Consider the following 23,151-nt stretch of genomic DNA (forward strand, 5'->3'; position numbering starts at 1 on the left):
CTTTTGATGTACCCCATGATATTATTTGCCTTTTCAGAAGCTGTCTAAGGCTTTTTATTTCTATTTCTCCCATTACGATCTTCCGTCACAAAATAACGTCCGTTATCAATAACAGACTATAATGGATTAAAACGGATATAAGAAAAATCCCATAGACTATAATGGGATTTTCTAACGGACGTATAAGATTTGGTTACTAGCGGTGAAAGCTGATTTTAGGATGGAACTAGCGACGGAACTTGCTAAACGGAGTAATTTGCTAGTGTGAAACAAGACTAACAATTGTAGTTTTGCAGCATTTGGAAGTCCACAGTTTGGAGACCACTGGCCTAGATGATTCCTAATATTTCTAGAAATCACCTAATTTATCAAAAACTAGCTGAGTACCCGACGTTGCCCGGTTTTTCCTTCCTCATCCTTGTTGGGGAGGAAAATCCACAAAAGAGGAAGCTTTTGACTTCAAATCCCATCCCCATATATTGTTGTCATATCCCAACCCCATATCCTGTCCTCATATCCCGTCCTCATACCCCGACCTCCTATCTCGACCTCCTATCTCGTCCTCCTATCCTGTCCTCCTATCCCGTCCTCCTATCTCAACCTCCTATCCTGACCTCCTATCCCATCCTTCTATCCCGTCCTCCTATCTCAACCTCCTATCCCGTCCTCCTCTCCCGTCCTCCTATCCCGACCGCCTATCTCAACCCCCTATCCCGTCCTCCTATCCCGACCTCCTATCTCAACCTCTTATCCCATCCTCTTATCTCGACCTCCTATCCCGACCTCCTATCTCCACCTCATATCCTGTCTTCATATCCCGACCTCCTAACTTGATCTCCTATCTTGACCTCCTATCTCGACCTCCCATCCCGTCCTCATATCCTGACCTGTAATATGTGTACCAGGTATTGAAATATCTCCAGCCGTACAGAAGTTATGTGGGAACATACATTTCCCATTGATTTGCATGGGACTTTAAACAAAATCCCCGACCCTCACAAATGGGGGTAGTTAAGGGTTAAATTAACTATCCTATATTTTAAGTGGACATATAAGTAACATGTGACCAAGTATTATCGAAATATCTCCAGCCGTTTGGAAGTTATGCAGTAACATATATTTTCCATAGACTTTGTATAGGACTTTAAACATAAACCCGCCCCTGGCAAATGGGGGTGAGTAAGGGTTAAATTACCTATCCTATGTTTGTTGTTGACATATAAGTAACATGTGTGCCAAGTTTCATGTTAATATCTTTAGCCGTTTGGAAGTTTTTGTGGAACATACATACACACACACACACACACAAACACACACTAACACACACGTTGAGTTTTATATATATACTAGCTGAGTACCCGGCGTTGCCCGGTTTTTCGTTCCTCATCCTTGTTGGGGAAGAAAATCAACAAAGGAGGAAGCTTTTGACTTCAAATCCAATCCCCATACCCATATATTGTTGTCATATCCCAACCCCATATCCGTCCTCATATCCTGTCCTCCTATCTCGACCTCCTATCTCGACCCCCTATCTCGACCCCCTATCTCAACCTCCTATCTCAACCTCCTATCTCAACCTCCTATCTCAACCTCCTATCTCGACCTCCTATCTCAACCTCCTATCTCGACCTCCTATCTCGATCTCCTAACTCATCCTCCTATCGTGACCTCCTAACTCAACCTCCTATCGCGACCTCCTATCTCGACCTCCTATCTCGATCTCCTATCTCGACCTACTATCCCGTCCTCCTATCTCGACCTCCTATCCCATCCTCCTCTCTTGACCTTCTATCCCGTCCTCCTATCCCGTCCTCCTATCTCAACCCCCTATCCCGTCCTCCTATCCCCACCTCCTATCCCGACCTCCTATCTCAACTTCCTATCCTGTCCTTCTATCCTGTCCTCCTATCCCATCCTCCTATCCCGTCCTCCTATCTCCCCCTCCTATCTCGACCTCCTATCCTGTCCTCCTATCTCGACCTCCTATCCCATCCTCCTATCTTGACCTTCTATCCCGTCCTCCTATCCCCACCTCCTATCCCCACCTCCTATCCCGACCTCCTATCCCGACCTCCTATCCCGACCTCCTATCCTGTCCTTCTATCCTGTCCTTCTATCCTGTCCTCCTATCCCATCCTCCTATCCCGTCCTCCTATCTCCCCCTCCTATCTCCACCTCATATCCCGTCCTCATTTCCCGACCTCCTAACTCGACCTCCTATCCCGACCATCCCGTCCTCCTATCTTGACCTCCTATCTCGACCTCCCATCCCGTCCTCATATCCCAACCTGTAATATGGGTACCAGGTATTGAAATATCACCAGCCGTACAGAAGTTATGTGAGAACATACATTTCCCATTGATTTGCATGGGACTTTAAACAAATGGGTGTAGTTAAGGGTTAAATTAACTATCCTATATTTTGAGTGGACATATAAGTAACATGTGACCAAGTATTATCGAAATATCTCCAGCCGTTTGGAAATTATGCAGTAACATATTTTCCATAGACTTGTATAGGACTTTAAACATAAACCCTGCCCCTAGCAAATGGGGGTGAGTAAGGGTTAAATCACGTATCCTATGTTTGTTGTTGACATATAAGTAACATGTGTGCCAAGTTTCATGTTAATATCTTTAGCCGTTTGGAAGTTTTTGTGGAACATACACACATACATACATACCGTATATACTCGAGTATAAGCCGATTTTTCGTGCTGAAAACACCCCCCTCGGCTTATACTCGAGTGAACTCTCCACCCGCAGTGGTCTTCAACCTGCGGACCTCCAGAGGTTTCAAAACTACAACTCCCAGCAAGCCCGGGCAGCCATCGGCTGTCCGGGCTTGCTGGGAGTTGTAGTTTTGAAACCTCCGGAGGTCCGCAGGTTGAAGACCACTGCGGCCTTCGACATCATCCAGCCCCCTCTCACCCCCCTTTAGTTCTGTACAGTACTCACCTCCGCTCGGCGCTGGTCCGGTGCTGCAGGACTGTCCGGAGAGGAGGTCGTCCGGTGGGATAGTGGTTCCAGGCTGCTATCTTCACCGGGGAGGCCTCTTCTAAGCGCTTCGGGTCCGGCCCCAGAATAGTCACGTTGCCTTGACAACGACGCAGAGGTACGTTCATTGCCAACGTACTTCTGCATCATTGTCAAGGCAACGCCTCTATTCCGGGCCCGCAGCGCGGAGAAGAGGCGCCCCCAGTGAAGATAGCAGCCCGGAACCACTATCCCACCGTACCACCTCCTCTCCGGACAGTCCAGCGGAGGTGAGTACTGTACAGAACTAAAGGGGGGTGAGAGGGGGCTGGATGATGTCGAAGGCCGCAGTGGTCTTCAACCTGCGGACCTCCGGAGGTTTCAAAACTACAACTCCCAGCAAGCCCGGACAGCCGATGGCTGCCCGGGCTTGCTGGGAGTTGTAGTTTTGAAACCTCTGGAGGTCCGCAGGTTGAAGACCACTGAGGGCGGATGATGACAAGAGGATGATGAAGGGGGGGTGTGGAATGATGACAAGGGGATGATGAAGGGGGGTGAGGATGATGATGAAGGGGGGGTGTGGGATGATAAGGGGATGATGAAGGGGGGTGGGGATGATGACAAGGGGATGATGAAGGGGGGGGTGTGGGATGATTACAAGGGGATGATGAAGGGGGGTGGGGATGATGACAAGGGGATGATGAAGGGGGGTGGGGTTGATGACAAGGGGATGATGAAGGGGGATGTGTGGGATGATGACAAGGGGATGATGACAGGTGATGATGATGAGGGTCTGGATGATGACAGGCGGTGATGATGATGAGGATGTTAATGACGGGTCTGGATGATGACAGAGGGGGATGATGTATTTCCCACCCTAGGCTTATACTCGAGTCAATAACTTTTCCTGGGATTTTGGGTTGAAATTAGGGGTCTCGGCTTATACTCGGGTCGGCTTATACTCGAGTATATACGGTACATACATACACACACACACACACACACACGTTGAGTTTTATATATATATATATATATCTATATATAGATAGAGCAGGAAAGCAGCACTCCAGGGTAAGAAAAGGTGCTCGGGTGCCTACTGTGTCGGGTCTAGGTTGGGGACCCCTCCAAACACAGAAAAATGAAATAGACAGTGGCACACCAGGTGTCAGCAAAAAAAATGTGATTTATTCCAAAGACGTGTAGGCAACGTTTCAGCTGGCTGGGTGAGCCAGCTGAAACGTTGCCTACACGTCTTTGGAATAAATCACATTTTTTTTGCTGACACCTGGTGTGCCACTGTCTATTTAATTTTTCTATATCTATATATAGATAGATTACTCATCCTACAAAAAACAGCGTAAACATTTTGGCTAGCAGGTATGATTACAGCCTTAAAAAAAAGTGGCTAGTTGCGGGCAATTTAAATACTGCATGCAACAATTAAAAACTCTATTTCTGTACATCTAAGGTACTTTCATACATTGAATGCTACAGCTGGTTATATAGGCCAAAAGTCTATTGTGTTATACTCCTTACAGAACTTAGTATAATTTGCAAATATTGATCTTTTGCTGAGCAATTGCTCTACAAGGTTTTTTCATTTTCAATTTTTCCTCCTTAAATGTAAAAAATCATAACTCTTTAAAATTTTCACCGAAAATTCTATATGATAGCTTATTTTTTGCGTCACTAATTCTACTTTGTAATGACATTAATCATTTTACCCAAAAATCTACGGTGAAACGGGAAAAAAAATCAATTTGCGACAAAATTGATGAAAAAACACTTTTTGGGGGCTTCCGTTTTTACGCAGTAAATTTTTCGGCAAAAATGACACCTTATCTTTATTCTGTAGGTCCATACGGTTAAAATGATCCCCTACTTATGTAGGTTTGATTTTGTATCACTTCAGAAAAAAATCATAACTACATGCAGGAAAATGTATACGTTTAAAATTGTCTGAGCCCTATAACTTTTTTATTTTTCTGTGTTCAGGGCGCTATGAGGGCTCATTTTTTGCGCTGTGATCTGAAGTTTTTAGCGGTACCATTTTTGTTCTGACTTTTTGATCACTTTTTATTCACTTTTTTGTGGTATAAAAAGTGATCAAAAATGCGCTATTTTAGACTTTGGAATTTTTTTGCGCGTACGCCATTGAACGTGCGGTTTAAAAAGCAGTATATTTTTATAATTCGGACATTTCCGCACGTGGCGATGCCACATATGTTTATTTTTATTTACACTGTTTTTTTTTTTTTTATTCTTGGAAATGTCGGGTGATTCAAACTTTTATTAGGGGAAGGGATAATTGAAAGGGTTAATGATTTTTTTACACTTTTCTTATGCAATATTATAGCTCCCATAAGGGGCTATAACATTGCATTTACTGATCTTAAGCACTGATTGATGCATCCCCATAGGAATGGATCAATCAGTGTTTTCGGCGATTGATTGCTCAAGCCTGGATCTCAGGCTTGAAGCATTCATTCGGCGATCGGACTGCAGGAAGGAAGGTAAGAGACCTTCCTCCTGTAGTACACCTGGATGCCGCGATTATAGCGCGGCGACCCCGAACAGCCCCCTGAGCTAGCTGGGCACTTTTACTTTAGTTTTTAGCCGTGAGTCTCAGCTTTGAGCGCGCGGCTAAAGGGTTAATAGCGCACGGCACCGCGATCAGTGCCGCGCGCTATTAGCGGCGGGTCCCGACTTCACTATGACGCCGGGCCCGCCGCGATATGATGCGGCGTCACCGTGTGACCCCGCGTTATATCGCAGGACCGGGACTCAGGGCGTAAGTTTACGCCCTGGGTCCTTAACAGGTTAATAAATATATTAAAGAAAATAGGACAAAATACTGACTCCTGTGGTTCCCCCATAGTAACAGTGACCCACTCAGAATATGCAGTATTAATAACCACCTTCTGTTTCCGATCATTGAGCCAGTCCACTTACAAACATTTGCATTTCATGTACCAACCTTCTATGTGGCACAGTATCAAATGCTTTGGAAAAATCAATATATATGACATCCAGAGATTTCCATCTGGGGCTATGGGCTATGTTCAAACAGGAATTTCACCGGAATATTAATTTCAATGAAATTCTGTTGCACTATACACACGGCAGAAATCCAGATTCTGGTACGTCTATTCTTTCTCCGGATTCTGCTCGGAAATGCATTGCCATCTATGAGATGGCTCTTTCTTGAATGGTCCTAGCACAGGTCGGAACATTCAAAAGTGCAGAATGTCTAGCTGTGTTTCCCAGGCAGACATGCCGCATGGAATCAACCATGTGAACATAGATTTGAGCTCACCTGCTCATGTGAACTACAATATCAGTTATAGCCTATGGACAGAAAACCATTAAACAAGACAACTCCCTTTATCCTGATTACTGTCTGTGTTTTCAAACTAAATGACCAAAATCCCATTCACAGCATTGCTACATTCTTACTGCAAAATACAACATCACTTTGAAAATGCATATAGATATAGTTAGTTTAATATTAAGTGCACAGTCCATCTTTTGCATTGTGTAATATCAAGTCGTTGTGTAGAATTGCTGGATGGGAAATAGTTTCAATACTGGACTTTTATTGAGTCATTCTGTGGGTTGCCTCAAGTGGGAATAGAGAACCATGAGATGGAATGTGGCCTCCCACATTTCTGTCCTTCTTAATACAATATACCCTTTTACAAATTCTTGCATGCTATTTTTAAGGCTCATTTGCATATGATATTTTTAAGAGATACAAACATATCCAGCTCCAAATTGTTAAATAAACCCTCTAAATGTGAATGGCAGTCTAATGACCAATTTGTCAATGATCATTCATACAGTTCCCTCTAAAATTTAAATAACAAAATATAATGGAGCCAAGGAGGACAACTGCCTAGGAGGCCTTCCTTACCTTTATCTAATTCCCTTAAAGGGGTACTCCGGCGCTAAGACATCTTATCCCCTATCCAAAGGATAGGGGATAAGATGCCTGATCGCGGTGGTCCTGCCGCTGGTCGACCCCCGTGATCTTGCACGCAGCACCCCGTTACAATCAGTCCCCAGAGCATGTTCGCTCCGGGTCTGATTACTGGCGATCACGGGGCCGGAGCATTGTGACGTCACGGCCCCGCCCCCGTGTGACGTCACGCTCTGCCCCCTCAATGTAAGCATAGCATATGGAAGGGGGCGTGGCAGCTGTCACGCCCCCTCCCATAGGCTTGCATTGAGGGTGCGGAGCATGACATCACACAGAGGCAGGACCGTGACGTCACAATGCTCCGGCCCCGTGATCGCCAGTCATCAGACCCGAAGCTGCGTGCAAGATCACGGGGGTCCCCAGCGGCGGGACCCCCGTGATCAAGCATCTTATCCCCTATCCTTTGTATAGGGGATAAGATGTCTAAGCGCCGGAGTACCCCTTTAAGCACATTACAGACACTCTCAGCTACAAAACTTAGCAGTTTGAAGTTTTTAGTGTACCTCCAAAAATAAGAATGCAAATGAACACTAATCCATACTGAGTGGGAAGCAATGAGGTACTTAGGACAGAGCTCTGGTTATCAGGGGGAATACTACAGTGGTGGGCCCAAAAGCAAACAACACCTGTTTAAGGCCACTTTAAGAGCTTGTACCATTAAAGGGGTATTCCAGGAAAAAAAAAAAATCACTTTTTTTCTTTTGAAGACAGTTCCCCTCCTTGTCTCCAGTTTGGGTGTGGTTATGCAGCTCAGCTCCATTGAAGTGAATTAAGCCAAGTTATAATATCACACCCAAAGTGGGGACAAAAAAGGCACTGTCTTTGAAAGACAAAAATGTTTTTAATTCCTGTAATATCCCTTTAATAATTAGATAGACTTACTGCTAGTTCTGTTTTTATTTATAGCTTAGTACAGTGATTTTCAACCTTTCTCATCTCAGGCAGGTAATAAAATTGTCGAGGCACACCATCGGTATTGTGCCATGAACTGTAGTTTTCATTGCAACCATTTTTGTCTTAAAGGGGTACTGCGGTGAAAAACTTTTTTTTTTTTTTTTTAAATCAACTGGTGCAAGAAAGTTAAACAGATTTGTAAATCATTTCTATTAAAAAATCTTAATCCTTCCTGTACTTATTAGCTGCTGAATACTACATCGGAAATTATTTTCTTTTTGAAACACAGAGCTGTCTGCTGACATCATGAGCACAGTGCTCTCTGCTGACATCTCTGTCCATTTTAGGAACTGTCCAGAACAGCATATGTTTGCTATGGGGATTTCCTTTTACTCTGGGCAGTTCCTAAAATGGACAGAGATGTCAGCAGAGAGCACTGTGCTTGTGATGTCAGCAGACAGCTCTGTGTTTCAAACGGAAAAGAATTTCCACTATAGTATTCAGCAGCCAATAAGTAAAGGAAGGATTAAGATTTTTTAATAGAAGTAATTTAAAATCTGTTTAACTTTCTGGCACCAGTTGATATAAAAAAAAAAAGTTTTTCACCGGAGTACCCCTTTAACCTGTTAAGGACCCAGGGCGTACCTGTACGCCCTGAGTCCGCTCCCGATCTATAACGCGGGGCCACGTCATAGCGGGTCGGGTCCGGCCTCTAACAACGGCCGTGACCCGTGGCTAATAGCGCGCGGCATTGATCGCGCTGCCGTGCGCTATTAACCCTTTAGACACGGCGTTCAAAGTTGAACGCCGCGTCTAAAATGAAAGTGAAACCATGCCGGTTAGCTCAGGGAGCTGTTTGGGATAGCCGCGGTGAAATCGCGGCATCCCGAACAGCTTACAGGACAGCTGGAGGGTCCCTACCTGCCTCCTCGCTGTCCGATAGCCGAATGACTGCTCAGTGCCCGAGATCCAGGCATAAGCAGTCAAGCGGCAGAATCATTGATCACTGGTTTCTTATGAGAAACCAGTGATCAATGTAATAGATCAGTGTGTGCAGTGTTATAGGTCCCTATGGGAGCTATAACACTGCAAAAAAAGTGAAAAAAAAGTGAATAAAGATCATTTAACCCCTCCCCTATTAAAAGTTTGAATCACCCCCCTTTTCCCATAAAAACAAAAAGCCCAGTGTAAATAAAAATAAACATATGTGGTATTGCCACGTGCGGAAATGTCAGAATTATAAAAATATATAGTTAATTAAACCGCACGGTCAATGGCGTGCACGCAAAAAAATAGTGCATTTTTGGTCACTTTTTATACCATGAAAAAATGAATAAAAAGTGATCAATAAGTCCTATCAATGCAAAAATGGTACTGCTAAAAACTTCAGATCACTACGCAAAAAATGAGCCCTCATACCGCCCCATACGTGGAAAACTAAAAAGTTATAGAGGTCAGAAGATGACAATTTTAAACGTATACATTTTCCTGCATGTAGTTTTGATTTTTTCCAGAAGTACGACAATTACATAACACGAAGGCTAAGTTTCAACTTGGGTTTTTTCCTGGCAGTTTTTGGAAAACTGCCACTGCAGTTTTTGAGCCAAAGTCAGAAGTGGATCCTTAAGGGAGGAGAAGTGTAAATCCTTCCTTTATATGTCCTATTCCTTTTGAGTACACTTCTGGCTTTGGATGAAAAACTGCAGTGGCAGATATCCAAAAACTGACAGAAAAAAAACTATTGGAAACTTAGCCTAATGAATATGCATCTGTCAGTATGCAGTTGTGGATTTTGTCTAATCAGCTCCAGTTTCTCCTTTGCCACTAATCAGCCTAAAAGGACCATCATGAACAGGGAGTTTGGCCTCCTCCAGTCGCATATCTTTGCAGACAAGTGGGACAAAACTCTACTAACCCTGGGCTTTAAAGAGCAATGCTGCAGGGTAGACTCAGCGGTTGAGTGCTGTTTTGGTTGTCCCGTTGCAATGCAATCGCAGAGGCCATATCTGTAAATCGGAATGCAGCTCTGTCCCCACGGACTGGCAATCTGGGCAGATTGTCAGTACAGTTCTGGTGTCAGCTCTGTGGCACACCTACAGATGTGTCCCAACACACCGGTTGAAAAACACTGGCTTAGAATGTGATGGAAACTGTTTAAATAAAAAAAACGAATGTACATCTGTGCACAAGTTACTGTACAAAATAAATTAGATTTTTATTTCATATATTAACAACACTTACATTTACGTTTCGGCACTCTGATAAATTTAGATCTTGCAGATTTCTACATTCGCCTGAAATAAAAATTAAAAAAACATTAAAAGGAGTTATCTCATGATTTATAAAACAGATCTCATAAAACAGAGATGGCGCTATACAGTGCTATTACCCTTGCAGAACATATCTAGAGGGTTAGAAGTGGTAAGAAGTGCTCAACTTTATGCGTTGTGTTGGCAGACACAATTCTGTACATAACTTTCAAAATAGTGTAGAGTTCGAGAACAACTGGCCATCGGTACTGATCCATTGTGGAGTAGTGGAAGTTTTGGTAATGCAAGTGTTTTGGGGTGTTCCTGCAAGGATCTACCTTTAGGCTAGTAGCGCTTCGGTGCATAAAGATGCACGATGCATCAAATGTGTCTCCTTCCCCGCTGACAGCTGTATGGTTCATTCTTTTATACTTTTGATGCAGAAAAAGTCTGCTTAATTATAATATACTAGCTGAGTACCCGGCGTTGCCCGGTTTTTCCTTCCTAATCCTTGTTGGGGAGGAAAATAAACAAAGGAGGAAGCTTTTGACTTCATATCCAGTCCACATATATTGTTGTCATATCCCAACCCCATATCCCGACCTCCTGTCCCGACCTCCTATACCGTCCTCCTATCCCGACCTCCTATCCCTTCCTCCTATCCCGACTTCCTATCCCGTCTTCCTATCCGACCTCCTTTCCCATCCTCCTATTCCATCCTCCTATCCCATCCTCCTATCCCATCCTCCTATCCCATCCTCCTATCCCATCCTCCTATCCCGACCTCCTATCCCGACCTCCTATCCCGACCTCCTATCTTGACCTCCTATGCCGTCCTCCTATCCTGTCCTCCTATCCCGTCCTCCTATCCCGTCCTCCTATCCCGTCCTCCTATCCTGTCCTCCTATCCTGTCCTCCTATCTTGTCCTCCTATCCCGTCCTCCTATCTTGTCCTATCTCAACCTCCTATCCCGACCTCCTATCCCGACCTCCTATCCCGACCTCCTATCCCGTCCTCCTATCCCGTCCTCCTATCCCGTCCTCCTATCCCGTCCTCCTATCCCGTCCTCCTATCCCGTCCTCCTATCCCGTCCTCCTATCTTGACCTCCTATCCTGTCCTCCTATCTTGACCTCCTATGCCATCCTCATATCCCGTCCTCTGATCCCGACCTCCTACCCGACCTCCTATCCTGACCTCATATCTCGTCCTCATATCCTGTCCTCCTATCCCGACCTCCTTTCCCGACCTCCTATCCCGTCCTCATATCCCGACCTCCTATCCCGACCCGTAATATGGGTACCAGGTATTGAAATATCTCCAGCCGTACGGAAGTTATATGGGAACATACATTTCCCATTGATTTGCATGGGACTTTAATCGAAAACCCTGACCCTCACAAATGGGGTAATTAAGGGTTAAATTAACTATCCTATATTTTAAGTGGACATATAAGTAACATGTGACCAAGTATTATCGAAATATCTCCAGCCGTTTGGAAGTTAAGCAGTAACAAATATTTCCCATTGACTTGAATGGGACTTTAAACATAAACCCCGCCCCTGGAAAATGGGGGTTAAGGGTTAAGGGATAAATCACCTATCCTATGTTTGTTGGTGACATATGAGTAACATGTGTGCCAAGTGTTTATATAGATTAAGGAGGACCTGTGAGCAACCTCCTCAAAAATTAGAAACAGCTCAGGGTGTCCTGATCCCATACATTTTTACAGTTTCTTGATACACCCTCCTGTTCCAGAGATATGTGGGTGTATAGTTTGTCTGACAATTCAGGGAATTAGTCAGATGGGATTCAACCCCTTAAGGATGTAGGGTTTAGGGATCGACTGATATCGTTTTTTTAGGGCCGATAACGACATTCCGGTATAAGTTATCGGCTATTTATCCCCCGGCGACACCGCTGCAGATCATTGATTTAAAGCGGGCGCTTTAAATCAATGCACTGCAGTGGCTTTTGCGGTGCCATAGACCGCCGCCGGCACCCGCTTCTCTCCCCCTGCCTGTCCGGGGGTCCTGAGACCTATCACCACCACCGCTTCCCCCGCCGCGCCTAGGGGTGCCTCCAGCTGTTGCAAAACTACTACTCCGGGCATGCTGGAGGGCCTACTGTAGGTATATAGTATATTATACAGATCCCTGTCCATCCCAGAACCCTGACTCACCTTCCTAGTTGTTGCAGGGACCGTCCGGGGAGGGTGGTCCGGGCCATCCATCCTTCCTGTAGTGTCTGGCGGCATTCCGGGTGGAGGGTGAACCGGTGAGTGCTGTCCTTCTCCGGGGGTCCTCTTCTCCATTCCGGGCAGGCTCCGGCCTAGTAACACTACATAAACGCCGCTGAGCAGCGACGCACCTGACGTCACGGCGTAGCGGCGTCTATGCAGCGTAGTAGGCCAGAGCCTGCTCGGAGTGGAGAAGAGGACCCCCGGAGAAGAAGGACAGCCCTCACCGGTTCACCCTCCACCCGGAATGCTGCCGGACACTACAGGAAGGATGGATGGCCCGGACCACCCCCATTACGGGTAAGTTTAATTTTTTTTATTGACTCGGAGGGTGGGGGAGGGGCCCAACCTTTATAGCGGTATGGGCAAAAATCCATACCGTGGGAGAAAAAAAAAATGGTATCCGGTTCATACCGGTATACCGCCCAGCACTACGGTGGGGGGTGCGATGCGGTGCGGTGGGTCGGGGGGGGGGGCGGTGCGGTGGGTCGGGGGGGCGGTCGCGGTGCGGGGGGCATTATCGATACCGATAATGCCCAAAATCGTGATTATCGGCCGAAAATATCGGCCATACCGATAATCGGTCGATCCCTAGTAGGGTTGTTCCGTATTTGCATTTTAGTTTTTTCCTCATCACCTTCTAAAAATCATAACGCTTTCACTTTTTCACTTTTGCACCTACAGGCCCATATGAGGGCATATATTTGTGCCACAAATTGTACTTTATAATGACATCAATCATTTCACCACAAAACTTATGGCAAAATCAGAAAAAGAATATTTGTGGGGCAAAATTGAAAAAAAAAAAAAAAAAAAAGCCATTTTGTTCCGATTCTATGCAGTGCACTTTTCGATAAAAAAAAGACACCATATATTTGTTCGGTAGGTCCATATGATTACAAAGATACCTAATTTATATAGGTTTTATTTAATTTTACTACTTAAAAAAAATTATAACTACATGCACCAAAATTAGTATGTGTGTAATTGTCCTCTTCTGACCCCTATAACTTTTTTCATATATTGGGATATATGAGGGCTCATTTTTGCGCCATGATCTGAAGTTTTCATTGGTACCATTTTTTTTTTTTATGGGACATTTTGATAGCTTTTTATAATTTTTTTTAGGTTATACAAAGTGAACAAAAATACACAATTTTGGACTTTGGAATTTTTTTTACATGTACGCCATTGACCATGCGGTTTAATAACATTATATTTTTATGGTTCGGACATAGGGGACTATAACATTCAATACCTTGATTGCAGACCCTGATTAAAGCTATGCCATAAAATAGCATTGATCAGTGTTATTGGTGCTCTGCTGCTCCAGCCTGGATCTTAGGCATAGAGCAGCAGAGCGACGATCGGACTGCGGGAAACAAGGTAAGAAGCCTCCAGCTGTCCTCTCAGCTGTTCGGGATGCCGCGATTTCCCAGCTGCGGTCCCGAACAGCCCACTGAGCTAACCGGCAATGCTCTTCTCCCGTTTTAGATGCTGCAATCAACTTTGATTGCGGCGTCTAAAGGTTTAATACCGGACATCAGCCCAATCGGTGATGTCCGGAATTAGTTGCAGGTCCTTGCTGCTGATAGCAACCGGGACCTGCCGGGTATGAAGCGTGCTCAGCTCCTGAGCACGCTTCATATAACGGGAGCCGGCCACGAGCGTAAATATGCACTCAGGGTGGTTAAGGGGTTAAAGGGGAACTACGGTGGAAACAAGAGGAAAACAAATGTTTTCAAATCAACTGGTGCCGGAAAGTTAAACAGATTTGTAAATTACTTCTATTAAAAAATCTTAACCCTTCCAGTAGTTATCAGCTGCTGTATACTACAGAGAAAATTGCGCCGTTTTTTCCAGTCTGAAAATAGTGCTCTCTGCTGCCCCCTCTGTCCATGTCAGAAACTGTCCAGATTAGAAGCATATCCCCATAGAAAACCTCATCTGCTCTGGACAGTTCCTGACAGGGACAGAGGTGTCAGAAGAGAGTACTGTGGTCAGACTGGAAAGTACTTCACACATTTCTCTGTAGTATATCTGTAGTGTACAGCAGCTAATAAGTACTGGAAGGGTTAAGATTTTAAAATAGAAGTCATTTACAAATCTGTATAATGTTCTGGCACCAGTTGATTTGAAAACATTTTTTTCCCACCAGAGTTCCCCTTTAAAGAAAAAAAATTTTCTGGCGGGTGAGCGGTGCTTGTCACCACTATTCTAGTAAACTTTTACAGTGCTCGCATGGTGCTCGTCACCACTTTTTTATTATACCTTTTCTTTGACTATAGAAAGGTAGATCTTTGTGGATTTAAATTGGCTCAACCCTGCATAGAGCTAATCCTTTTAAATCTGTATGCTGACATGTTTTAATTGCATTCTATATATTATTGTTAGTGAGATTAGATCACTATAAAATATACCTCCGTTATAAACGTTCGTCATAAAAATCTTGAAAATCGTCTGTTAAACGGCCGTTTTAACCCGTTATCGCCCGTTATTAGTAACGGGAGAAATAGTGCATCCACTATTTCTTCCGTTCATTTGCCCGTCACAAAATAATGGCCGTTATTAATAACGTGCAATAACGGGTTAAAACGGCTATTAGAAAAATCCCATAGAATGCCATGATCTGTCATTTTTCATTAATGCAATTTAGTTGTGAGTGACTTTTTGAAAAATTTTTAAAATGTATTATTTTCTGGTATATGAAGTGACCAAAGATCAGCAATTCTGGATTTTTTTAAAATTGTTTACACCATTGACCGCATGGTTTAAATAACCCTTAACCCCTTCCCGCAAATGGAGGTATATGTATGTCCACTGCGGGCTCCTGCTGTATCAGCAACGCCAGACATGACCCTTGCACAGGTAACTAAGAAAGCCTAGAAAACTCTCTCATAGAAGTAAACAGGGTCAACTCCAGTCTAATGTTTCTGTTACGCCGAGCGCTCCGGGTCCCCGCTCCTCCCCGGAGCGCTCGCAACATCCTCGCTACGGCAGCGCCCCGGTCGGATCCACTGACCGGGTGCGCTGCGATACCGCCTCCAGCCGGGATGCGATTCGCGATGCGGGTGGCGCCCGCTCGCGATGCGCACCCCGGCTCCCGTACCTGACTCGCTCTCCGTCGGTCCTGTCCCGGCGCGCGCGGCCCCGCTCCCTAGGGCGCGCGCGCGCCGGGTCTCTGCGATTTAAAGGGCCACTGCGCCACTGATTGGCGCAGTGGTTCTAATTAGTGTGTTCACCTATGCACTCCCTATGTATACCTCACTTCCCCTGCACTCCCTCGCCGGATCTTGTTGCCATCGTGCCAGTGAAAGCGTTTCCTTGTGTGTTCCTAGCCTGTGTTCCAGACCTCCTGCCGTTGCCCCTGACTACGATCCTTGCTGCCTGCCCCGACCTTCTGCTACGTCCGACCTTGCTCTTGCCTACTCCCTTGTACCGCGCCTATCTTCAGCAGTCAGAGAGGTTGAGCCGTTGCTAGTGGATACGACCTGGTTACTACCGCCGCTACAAGACCATCCCGCTTTGCGGCGGGCTCTGGTGAAAACCAGTAGTAACTTAGAACCGGTCCACTAGCACGGTCCACGCCAATCCCTCTCTGGCACAGAGGATCCACCTCTTGCCAGCCGAATCGTGACAGTAGATCCGGCCATGGATCCCGCTGAAGTTCCTTTGCCAGTTGTCGCCGACCTCACCACGGTGGTCGCCCAGCAGTCACAACAGATAGCGCAACAAGGCCATCAGCTGTCTCAACTGACCGTGATGCTACAGCAGCTACTACCACAGCTTCAGCAATCATCTCCTCCGCCAGCTCCTGCACCTCCTCCGCAGCGAGTGGCCGCCTCCGGCCTACGACTATCCCTGCCGGATAAATTTGATGGGGACTCTAAGTTTTGCCGTGGCTTTCTTTCACAATGTTCCCTGCACTTGGAGATGATGTCGGACCAGTTTCCTACTGAAAGGTCTAAGGTGGCTTTCGTAGTCAGCCTTCTGTCTGGGAAAGCTCTGTCATGGGCCACACCGCTCTGGGACCGCAATGACCCCGTCACTGCCTCTGTACACTCCTTCTTCTCGGAAATTCGAAGTGTCTTTGAGGAACCTGCCCGAGCATCTTCTGCTGAGACTGCCCTACTGAACCTGGTCCAGGGTAATTCTTCCGTTGGCGAGTACGCCATACAATTCCGTACTCTTGCTTCCGAACTATCCTGGAATAATGAGGCCCTCTGCGCGACCTTTAAAAAAGGCCTATCCAGCAACATTAAAGATGTTCTGGCCGCACGAGAAATTCCTGCTAACCTACATGAACTCATTCATCTAGCCACTCGCATTGACATGCGTTTTTCCGAAAGGCGTCAGGAGCTCCGCCAGGATATGGACTTTGTTCGCACGAGGCGTTTTTTCTCCCCGGCTCCTCTCTCCTCTGGTCCTCTGCAATCCGTTCCTGTGCCTCCCGCCGTGGAGGCTATGCAAGTTGACCGGTCTCGTCTGACACCTCAAGAGAGGACACGACGCCGCATGGAGAATCTCTGCCTGTACTGTGCCGGTACCGAACACTTCCTGAAGGATTGTCCTATCCGTCCTCCCCGCCTGGAAAGACGTACGCTGACTCTGCACAAAGGTGAGACAGTCCTTGATGTCAACTCTGCTTCTCCACGTCTTACTGTGCCTGTGCGGATATCTGCCTCTACCTTCTCCTTCCCTACTATGGCCTTCTTGGATTCCGGATCTGCAGGAAATTTTATTTTGGCCTCTCTCATCAACAGGTTCAACATCCCGGTGACCAGTCTCGCCAGACCCCTCTACATCAATTGTGTTAACAATGAAAGATTGGACTGTACCATACGTTTCCGCACGAAGCCCCTCCTAATGTGCATCGGTCCTCATCACGAAAAAATTGAGTTTTTGGTCCTCCCCAATTGCACTTCCGAAATTCTCCTTGGACTACCATGGCTTCAACGCCATTCCCCAACCCTTGATTGGTCCACAGGGGAGATCAAGAGCTGGGGTACCTCTTGTTTCAAGGACTGCCTTAAACCGGTTCCCAGTACTCAGTGCCGTGACCCTGTGGTTCCCCCTGTAACCGGTCTCCCTAAGGCCTATATGGACTATGCTGACGTATTTTGCAAAAAACAAGCTGAGACTTTACCTCCTCACAGGCCTTATGACTGTCCTATTGACCTCCTCCCGGGCACTACTCCTCCCCGGGGCAGAATTTATCCTCTGTCCGCCCCAGAGACTCTTGCTATGTCCGAATACATCCAGGAAAATTTAAAAAAGGGGTTTATCCGCAAATCCTCCTCTCCTGCCGGAGCTGGATTTTTCTTTGTGTCCAAAAAAGATGGCTCCCTACGTCTTTGCATTGACTACCGCGGACTTAATAAAATCACGGTAAAGAACCGCTACCCCCTTCCTCTTATCTCTGAACTCTTTGATCGCCTTCAAGGTGCCCACATCTTTACCAAACTGGACTTAAGAGGTGCTTATAATCTCATCCGCATCAGGGAGGGGGACGAATGGAAAACTGCATTTAACACTAGAGATGGACACTTTGAGTATCTGGTCATGCCCTTTGGCCTGTGCAACGCCCCTGCCGTCTTCCAAGACTTTGTTAATGAAATTTTTCGTGATCTCTTATATTCCTGTGTTGTTGTGTATCTGGACGATATTCTGATTTTTTCTGCCAACTTAGAAGAACACCGCCAGCATGTCCGCATGGTTCTTCAGAGACTTCGAGACAATCAACTTTATGCCAAAATGGAGAAATGTCTGTTTGAATGTCAATCTCTTCCTTTCCTAGGATACTTGGTCTCTGGCCAGGGACTACAAATGGACCCAGATAAACTCTCTGCCGTCTTAGATTGGCCACGCCCCTCCGGACTCCGTGCTATCCAACGTTTTTTGGGGTTCGCCAATTATTACAGACAATTTATTCCACATTTTTCCACCATTGTGGCTCCTATCGTGGCTTTAACCAAGAAGAATGCCAATCCTAAGTCATGGCCTCCTCAAGCGGAAGACGCTTTTAAACGGCTCAAGTCTGCCTTTTCTTCTGCCCCCGTGCTCTCCAGACCTGACCCATCTAAACCCTTCCTATTGGAGGTAGATGCCTCCTCAGTGGGAGCTGGAGCGGTCCTTCTACAAAAAAATTCTTCCGGGCATGCTGTTACTTGTGGTTTTTTTTCTAGGACCTTCTCTCCGGCGGAGAGGAACTACTCCATCGGGGATCGAGAGTTACTGGCCATTAAATTAGCACTTGAGGAATGGAGGCATCTGCTGGAGGGATCAAAATTTCCAGTTATTATTTACACCGATCACAAGAATCTCTCCTATCTCCAGTCTGCCCAACGGCTGAATCCTCGCCAGGCCAGGTGGTCTCTGTTCTTTGCCCGGTTTAATTTTGAAATTCATTTTCGCCCTGCCGACAAGAACATTAGGGCCGATGCTCTCTCTCGTTCCTCGGATGCCTCGGAAGTAGAGCTCTCTCCGCAACACATCATTCCTCCTGACTGCCTGATCTCCACTTCTCCAGCCTCCATCAGGCAAACTCCTCCAGGGAAGACCTTCGTCTCTCCACGCCAACGCCTCGGAATCCTCAAATGGGGTCACTCCTCCCACCTCGCAGGCCATGCGGGCATCAAAAAATCCTTGCAACTCATCTCTCGTTTTTATTGGTGGCCGACTCTGGAGACGGATGTTGTTGATTTTGTGCGGGCCTGCACTGTCTGTGCCCGAGATAAGACTCCTCGCCAGAAGCCTGCTGGTCTCCTTCATCCTCTGCCTGTCCCCGAACAGCCTTGGTCTCTGATTGGTATGGACTTTATTACAGACTTACCCCCATCCCGTGGCAACACTGTTGTTTGGGTGGTCGTTGATCGATTTTCCAAGATGGCACATTTTATTCCTCTTCCTGGTCTTCCTTCAGCACCTCAGTTGGCAAAACAATTTTTTGTACACATTTTTCGTCTTCACGGTTTACCTACACAGATCGTCTCGGATAGAGGCGTCCAATTCGTGTCAAAATTCTGGAGGGCTCTCTGTAAACAACTCAAGATTAAATTAAACTTTTCTTCTGCTTATCATCCTCAATCCAATGGGCAAGTAGAAAGAATTAACCAAGTCCTGGGTGACTATTTACGGCATTTTGTTTCCTCCCGCCAGGATGACTGGGCGGATCTTCTACCATGGGCCGAATTCTCGTACAACTTCAGAGTCTCTGAATCTTCTTCCAAATCCCCATTTTTCGTGGTGTACGGCCGTCACCCTCTTCCCCCCCTCCCTACTCCCTTGCCCTCTGGCTTGCCCGCTGTGGATGAAATAACTCGTGATCTTTCCACCATATGGAAAGAGACCCAAAATTCTCTCTTACAGGCTTCTTCACGCATGAAAAAGTTTGCCGATAAGAAAAGAAGAGCTCCCCCCATCTTCTCTCCCGGAGACAAGGTATGGCTCTCCGCTAAATATGTCCGCTTCCGAGTCCCCAGCTACAAATTGGGACCACGCTATCTTGGTCCTTTCAAAATCTTGTGCCAAATTAATCCTGTCTCTTACAAACTTCTTCTTCCTCCTTCTCTTCGTATTCCTAATGCCTTTCATGTCTCTCTTCTTAAACCACTCATCATCAACCGTTTCTCTCCCAAACTTGTTTCTCCCACTCCTGTTTCCGGTTCTTCTGACATCTTTTCTGTAAAGGAGATACTGGCCTCCAAAAAGGTCAGAGGGAAAACTTTTTTTTTGGTTGACTGGGAGGGCTGTGGTCCTGAAGAGAGATCCTGGGAACCTGAGGACAATATCCTAGATAAAAATCTGGTACTCAGGTTCTCAGGTTCCAAGAAGAGGGGGAGACCCAAGGGGGGGGGTACTGTTACGCCGAGCGCTCCGGGTCCCCGCTCCTCCCCGGAGCGCTCGCAACATCCTCGCTACGGCAGCGCCCCGGTCGGATCCACTGACCGGGTGCGCTGCGATACCGCCTCCAGCCGGGATGCGATTCGCGATGCGGGTGGCGCCCGCTCGCGATGCGCACCCCGGCTCCCGTACCTGACTCGCTCTCCGTCGGTCCTGTCCCGGCGCGCGCGGCCCCGCTCCCTAGGGCGCGCGCGCGCCGGGTCTCTGCGATTTAAAGGGCCACTGCGCCACTGATTGGCGCAGTGGTTCTAATTAGTGTGTTCACCTGTGCACTCCCTATGTATACCTCACTTCCCCTGCACTCCCTCGCCGGATCTTGTTGCCATCGTGCCAGTGAAAGCGTTTCCTTGTGTGTTCCTAGCCTGTGTTCCAGACCTCCTGCCGTTGCCCCTGACTACGATCCTTGCTGCCTGCCCCGACCTTCTGCTACGTCCGACCTTGCTCTTGCCTACTCCCTTGTACCGCGCCTATCTTCAGCAGTCAGAGAGGTTGAGCCGTTGCTAGTGGATACGACCTGGTTACTACCGCCGCTACAAGACCATCCCGCTTTGCGGCGGGCTCTGGTGAAAACCAGTAGTAACTTAGAACCGGTCCACTAGCACGGTCCACGCCAATCCCTCTCTGGCACAGAGGATCCACCTCTTGCCAGCCGAATCGTGACAGTTTCCTTTGTCCATGGAGCTGTTTTAAAGCATATCGGTATATGCTGTGGAGAAAGCTCAGACAATATTGCTTCCTTCGTACAAAAATGAAAATAACATAAAATCGCAACATAAAAATAAATTATTAAAAATGAATATGTTTGTTATCTGGCTCTAATCAGTGAAAAAAAAATCTAGATAATACATTCCTTTTACCATGTGTACCTTTCTTTACATAAGTACAAGTTCTTGTTATGCTTTTGGAGTACAAGGAAAGTTTGGAGCTTTTTTGTTTATTATGATGTCACAGAGATTAGAGAATAGTTAAAATGTTTATAATAGGTTTAAGCGGTTGTACAGTTTTCCTACAAATAATTATGTGCTTTACTTTCACTATTTATAGAAAAATTATTACCACAAAGTTCAATAGGCAAATATATCTAAAACCTCTATCCATGTTCCCCCGAAACAAAGTATACTGAGGGAAACCCAATCAGAATCTTTTTTTAAATCACTGCAATTACATTTTTAGGACAGGGTCACATGTGCTGTATTTTGCTGCTGTGTATTTTCCTACCTATTGAAGTCAATGGGTAGCAAAAACAGAAAATATGCAGCAAAATATGGCAGTGGAAAACTATTTTTTACATATAAACTGGCTCAAGAAAGTTAAACAGATTTATAAATTACTTCTATTAAAAAATCTTCATACTTCAAGTACTTATCAACTGCTGTATACTACAGAGGAAGTTGAGTTGTTAGTTTGTCTGACCACAGTGCTCTCTGCTGACACCTCTGTCAGGAACTGTCCGGAGCAAATCCCCATAGCAAACCTCTCCTGCTCTGGACAATTCCTGACATGGACAGAGGTGTCAGCAGAGAGTCCTGTGGTCAGTCAGGAAAGAACAACTTAACTTCCTGTAGCTATAAGCAGAAAAAAGTATATACGGTACTCACCTTTGTTCCATTTGCATGTGTATTCTGTTTTATATACCACTTTTCTATGTTTTTAATGGATAATGAATAAAGAAATGTTATTTTTTATACCACATTCTTGGCCTCTGTGTACGCTGTTTATTTCCTCTGTAGCTAGCTTACAGTACCTCTGTAAGCTTTTAATAGGAGTAATTTACAAATTTGTTTAACTTTCTGGCACCAGTTGATTTGAAAAAAATTGTTTTTCACTGGAGTACCCCTTTAAATGTGACCTTAAACTCATTCATAAGATATCTAGTTTGATTTAAAAAAAATAAAAATTGCAAAGTCGGTTCTGACCAATCATTCTTAAAAGTTTACACAACAGGGTGAAATATGAAAGCTAAATGATCAAGAAAAAAGAGGATGATAAGATAATTCTACACAGCCAATGTCAACAACCACTTGATTGGTAAACTGAACAGGACATGACCTGACCTTGTAATTCAGCCAAAATATTAATCTGCTGTATTTACTTTAACTTAAAAAAAAAAACAACACATTTCTGGCATAAAAAAAAAACTATGTAAATGGCAATATAAACAAATTACAGTGGCTCCTCAAGCTAAAATGGCTTCAGGATACAAGATTTTTTTAACATACGATCGTCCTTAAAGGAGTTCGGTCCCTGGGCTGTATTCTTCTTACTTCCTGTTATCCCGGCACGCCACACGGAGCTTCAGCCTATCACCGGCCGAGGCGGGGCTAACAGGAAGTAAGAAGAATACAGCCCGGGGACCGAACACCTGTACTGGAGCACCGGGGGAGCGTATGCAGGTAAGAGAAAGTGTGTTTTCTTTTATTTTGCAGCCCGGACGGGATAAAAGGAAAAAAGTGCGCACCGGAGTACTCCTTTAATGGATGACTGTATGTTGAAAATATTGTATCCTAACACAATTTTAACTTGAGGGATTACTGTGTTCGGTTATATAGCCAGATACATTGTAACTTGAAACCATTCCCAACATATCATGTCAAATGTATTGTTAGAGCCCCTATAGTAAGTACACTACAAATCTACATGTTTTGTACTTGGCTCTAACTGTGTGAGGATAAGCAAATCCCTTGAACACTAGGTAAGGGAGGCTCTTTTGTTTTTCTGGTACTGTACAGGACCTTGAAGAAGTCTCTGCCCTCTGTTTACAAAAGGATTTGTAGCTTTTAGAAGCTATTTCTCAGTATTATACATAAAGAGTTGCTTTATTTGTATTAGACGTCTGCCTAATCCTCTTAAATCTTTATGTTTATTTTCTTATTTTGGATTGACATTTTGGGGCTACAGAACCAATTACCTGTT

The 23,151-nt window shown here is 45.6% G+C and overlaps 2 protein-coding genes across 7 annotated transcripts in view; one reads left to right on the forward strand and one right to left on the reverse strand.

Moving 5' to 3' along the window:
* The window catches only part of FBXL13 (F-box and leucine rich repeat protein 13), a 278,659-nt gene that overhangs the window by 122,604 nt on the left and 132,904 nt on the right, over positions 1-23,151 (reverse strand). For both annotated transcript variants that reach the window (XM_056573484.1, XM_056573483.1), the window contains one exon: positions 10,091-10,143. In XM_056573484.1, the coding sequence (XP_056429459.1) occupies positions 10,091-10,143 (53 nt within the window). The remainder of the gene's footprint in view (positions 1-10,090; positions 10,144-23,151) is intronic.
* LRRC17 (leucine rich repeat containing 17) overlaps positions 1-23,151 on the forward strand; it is a 57,713-nt gene that overhangs the window by 9,010 nt on the left and 25,552 nt on the right. The gene's annotated exons all lie outside the window — the stretch shown is intronic.

The sequence above is a fragment of the Hyla sarda genome, chromosome 4, assembly GCF_029499605.1.
Source record: "Hyla sarda isolate aHylSar1 chromosome 4, aHylSar1.hap1, whole genome shotgun sequence".
NCBI classification, from domain to species: Eukaryota; Metazoa; Chordata; class Amphibia; order Anura; family Hylidae; genus Hyla; species Hyla sarda.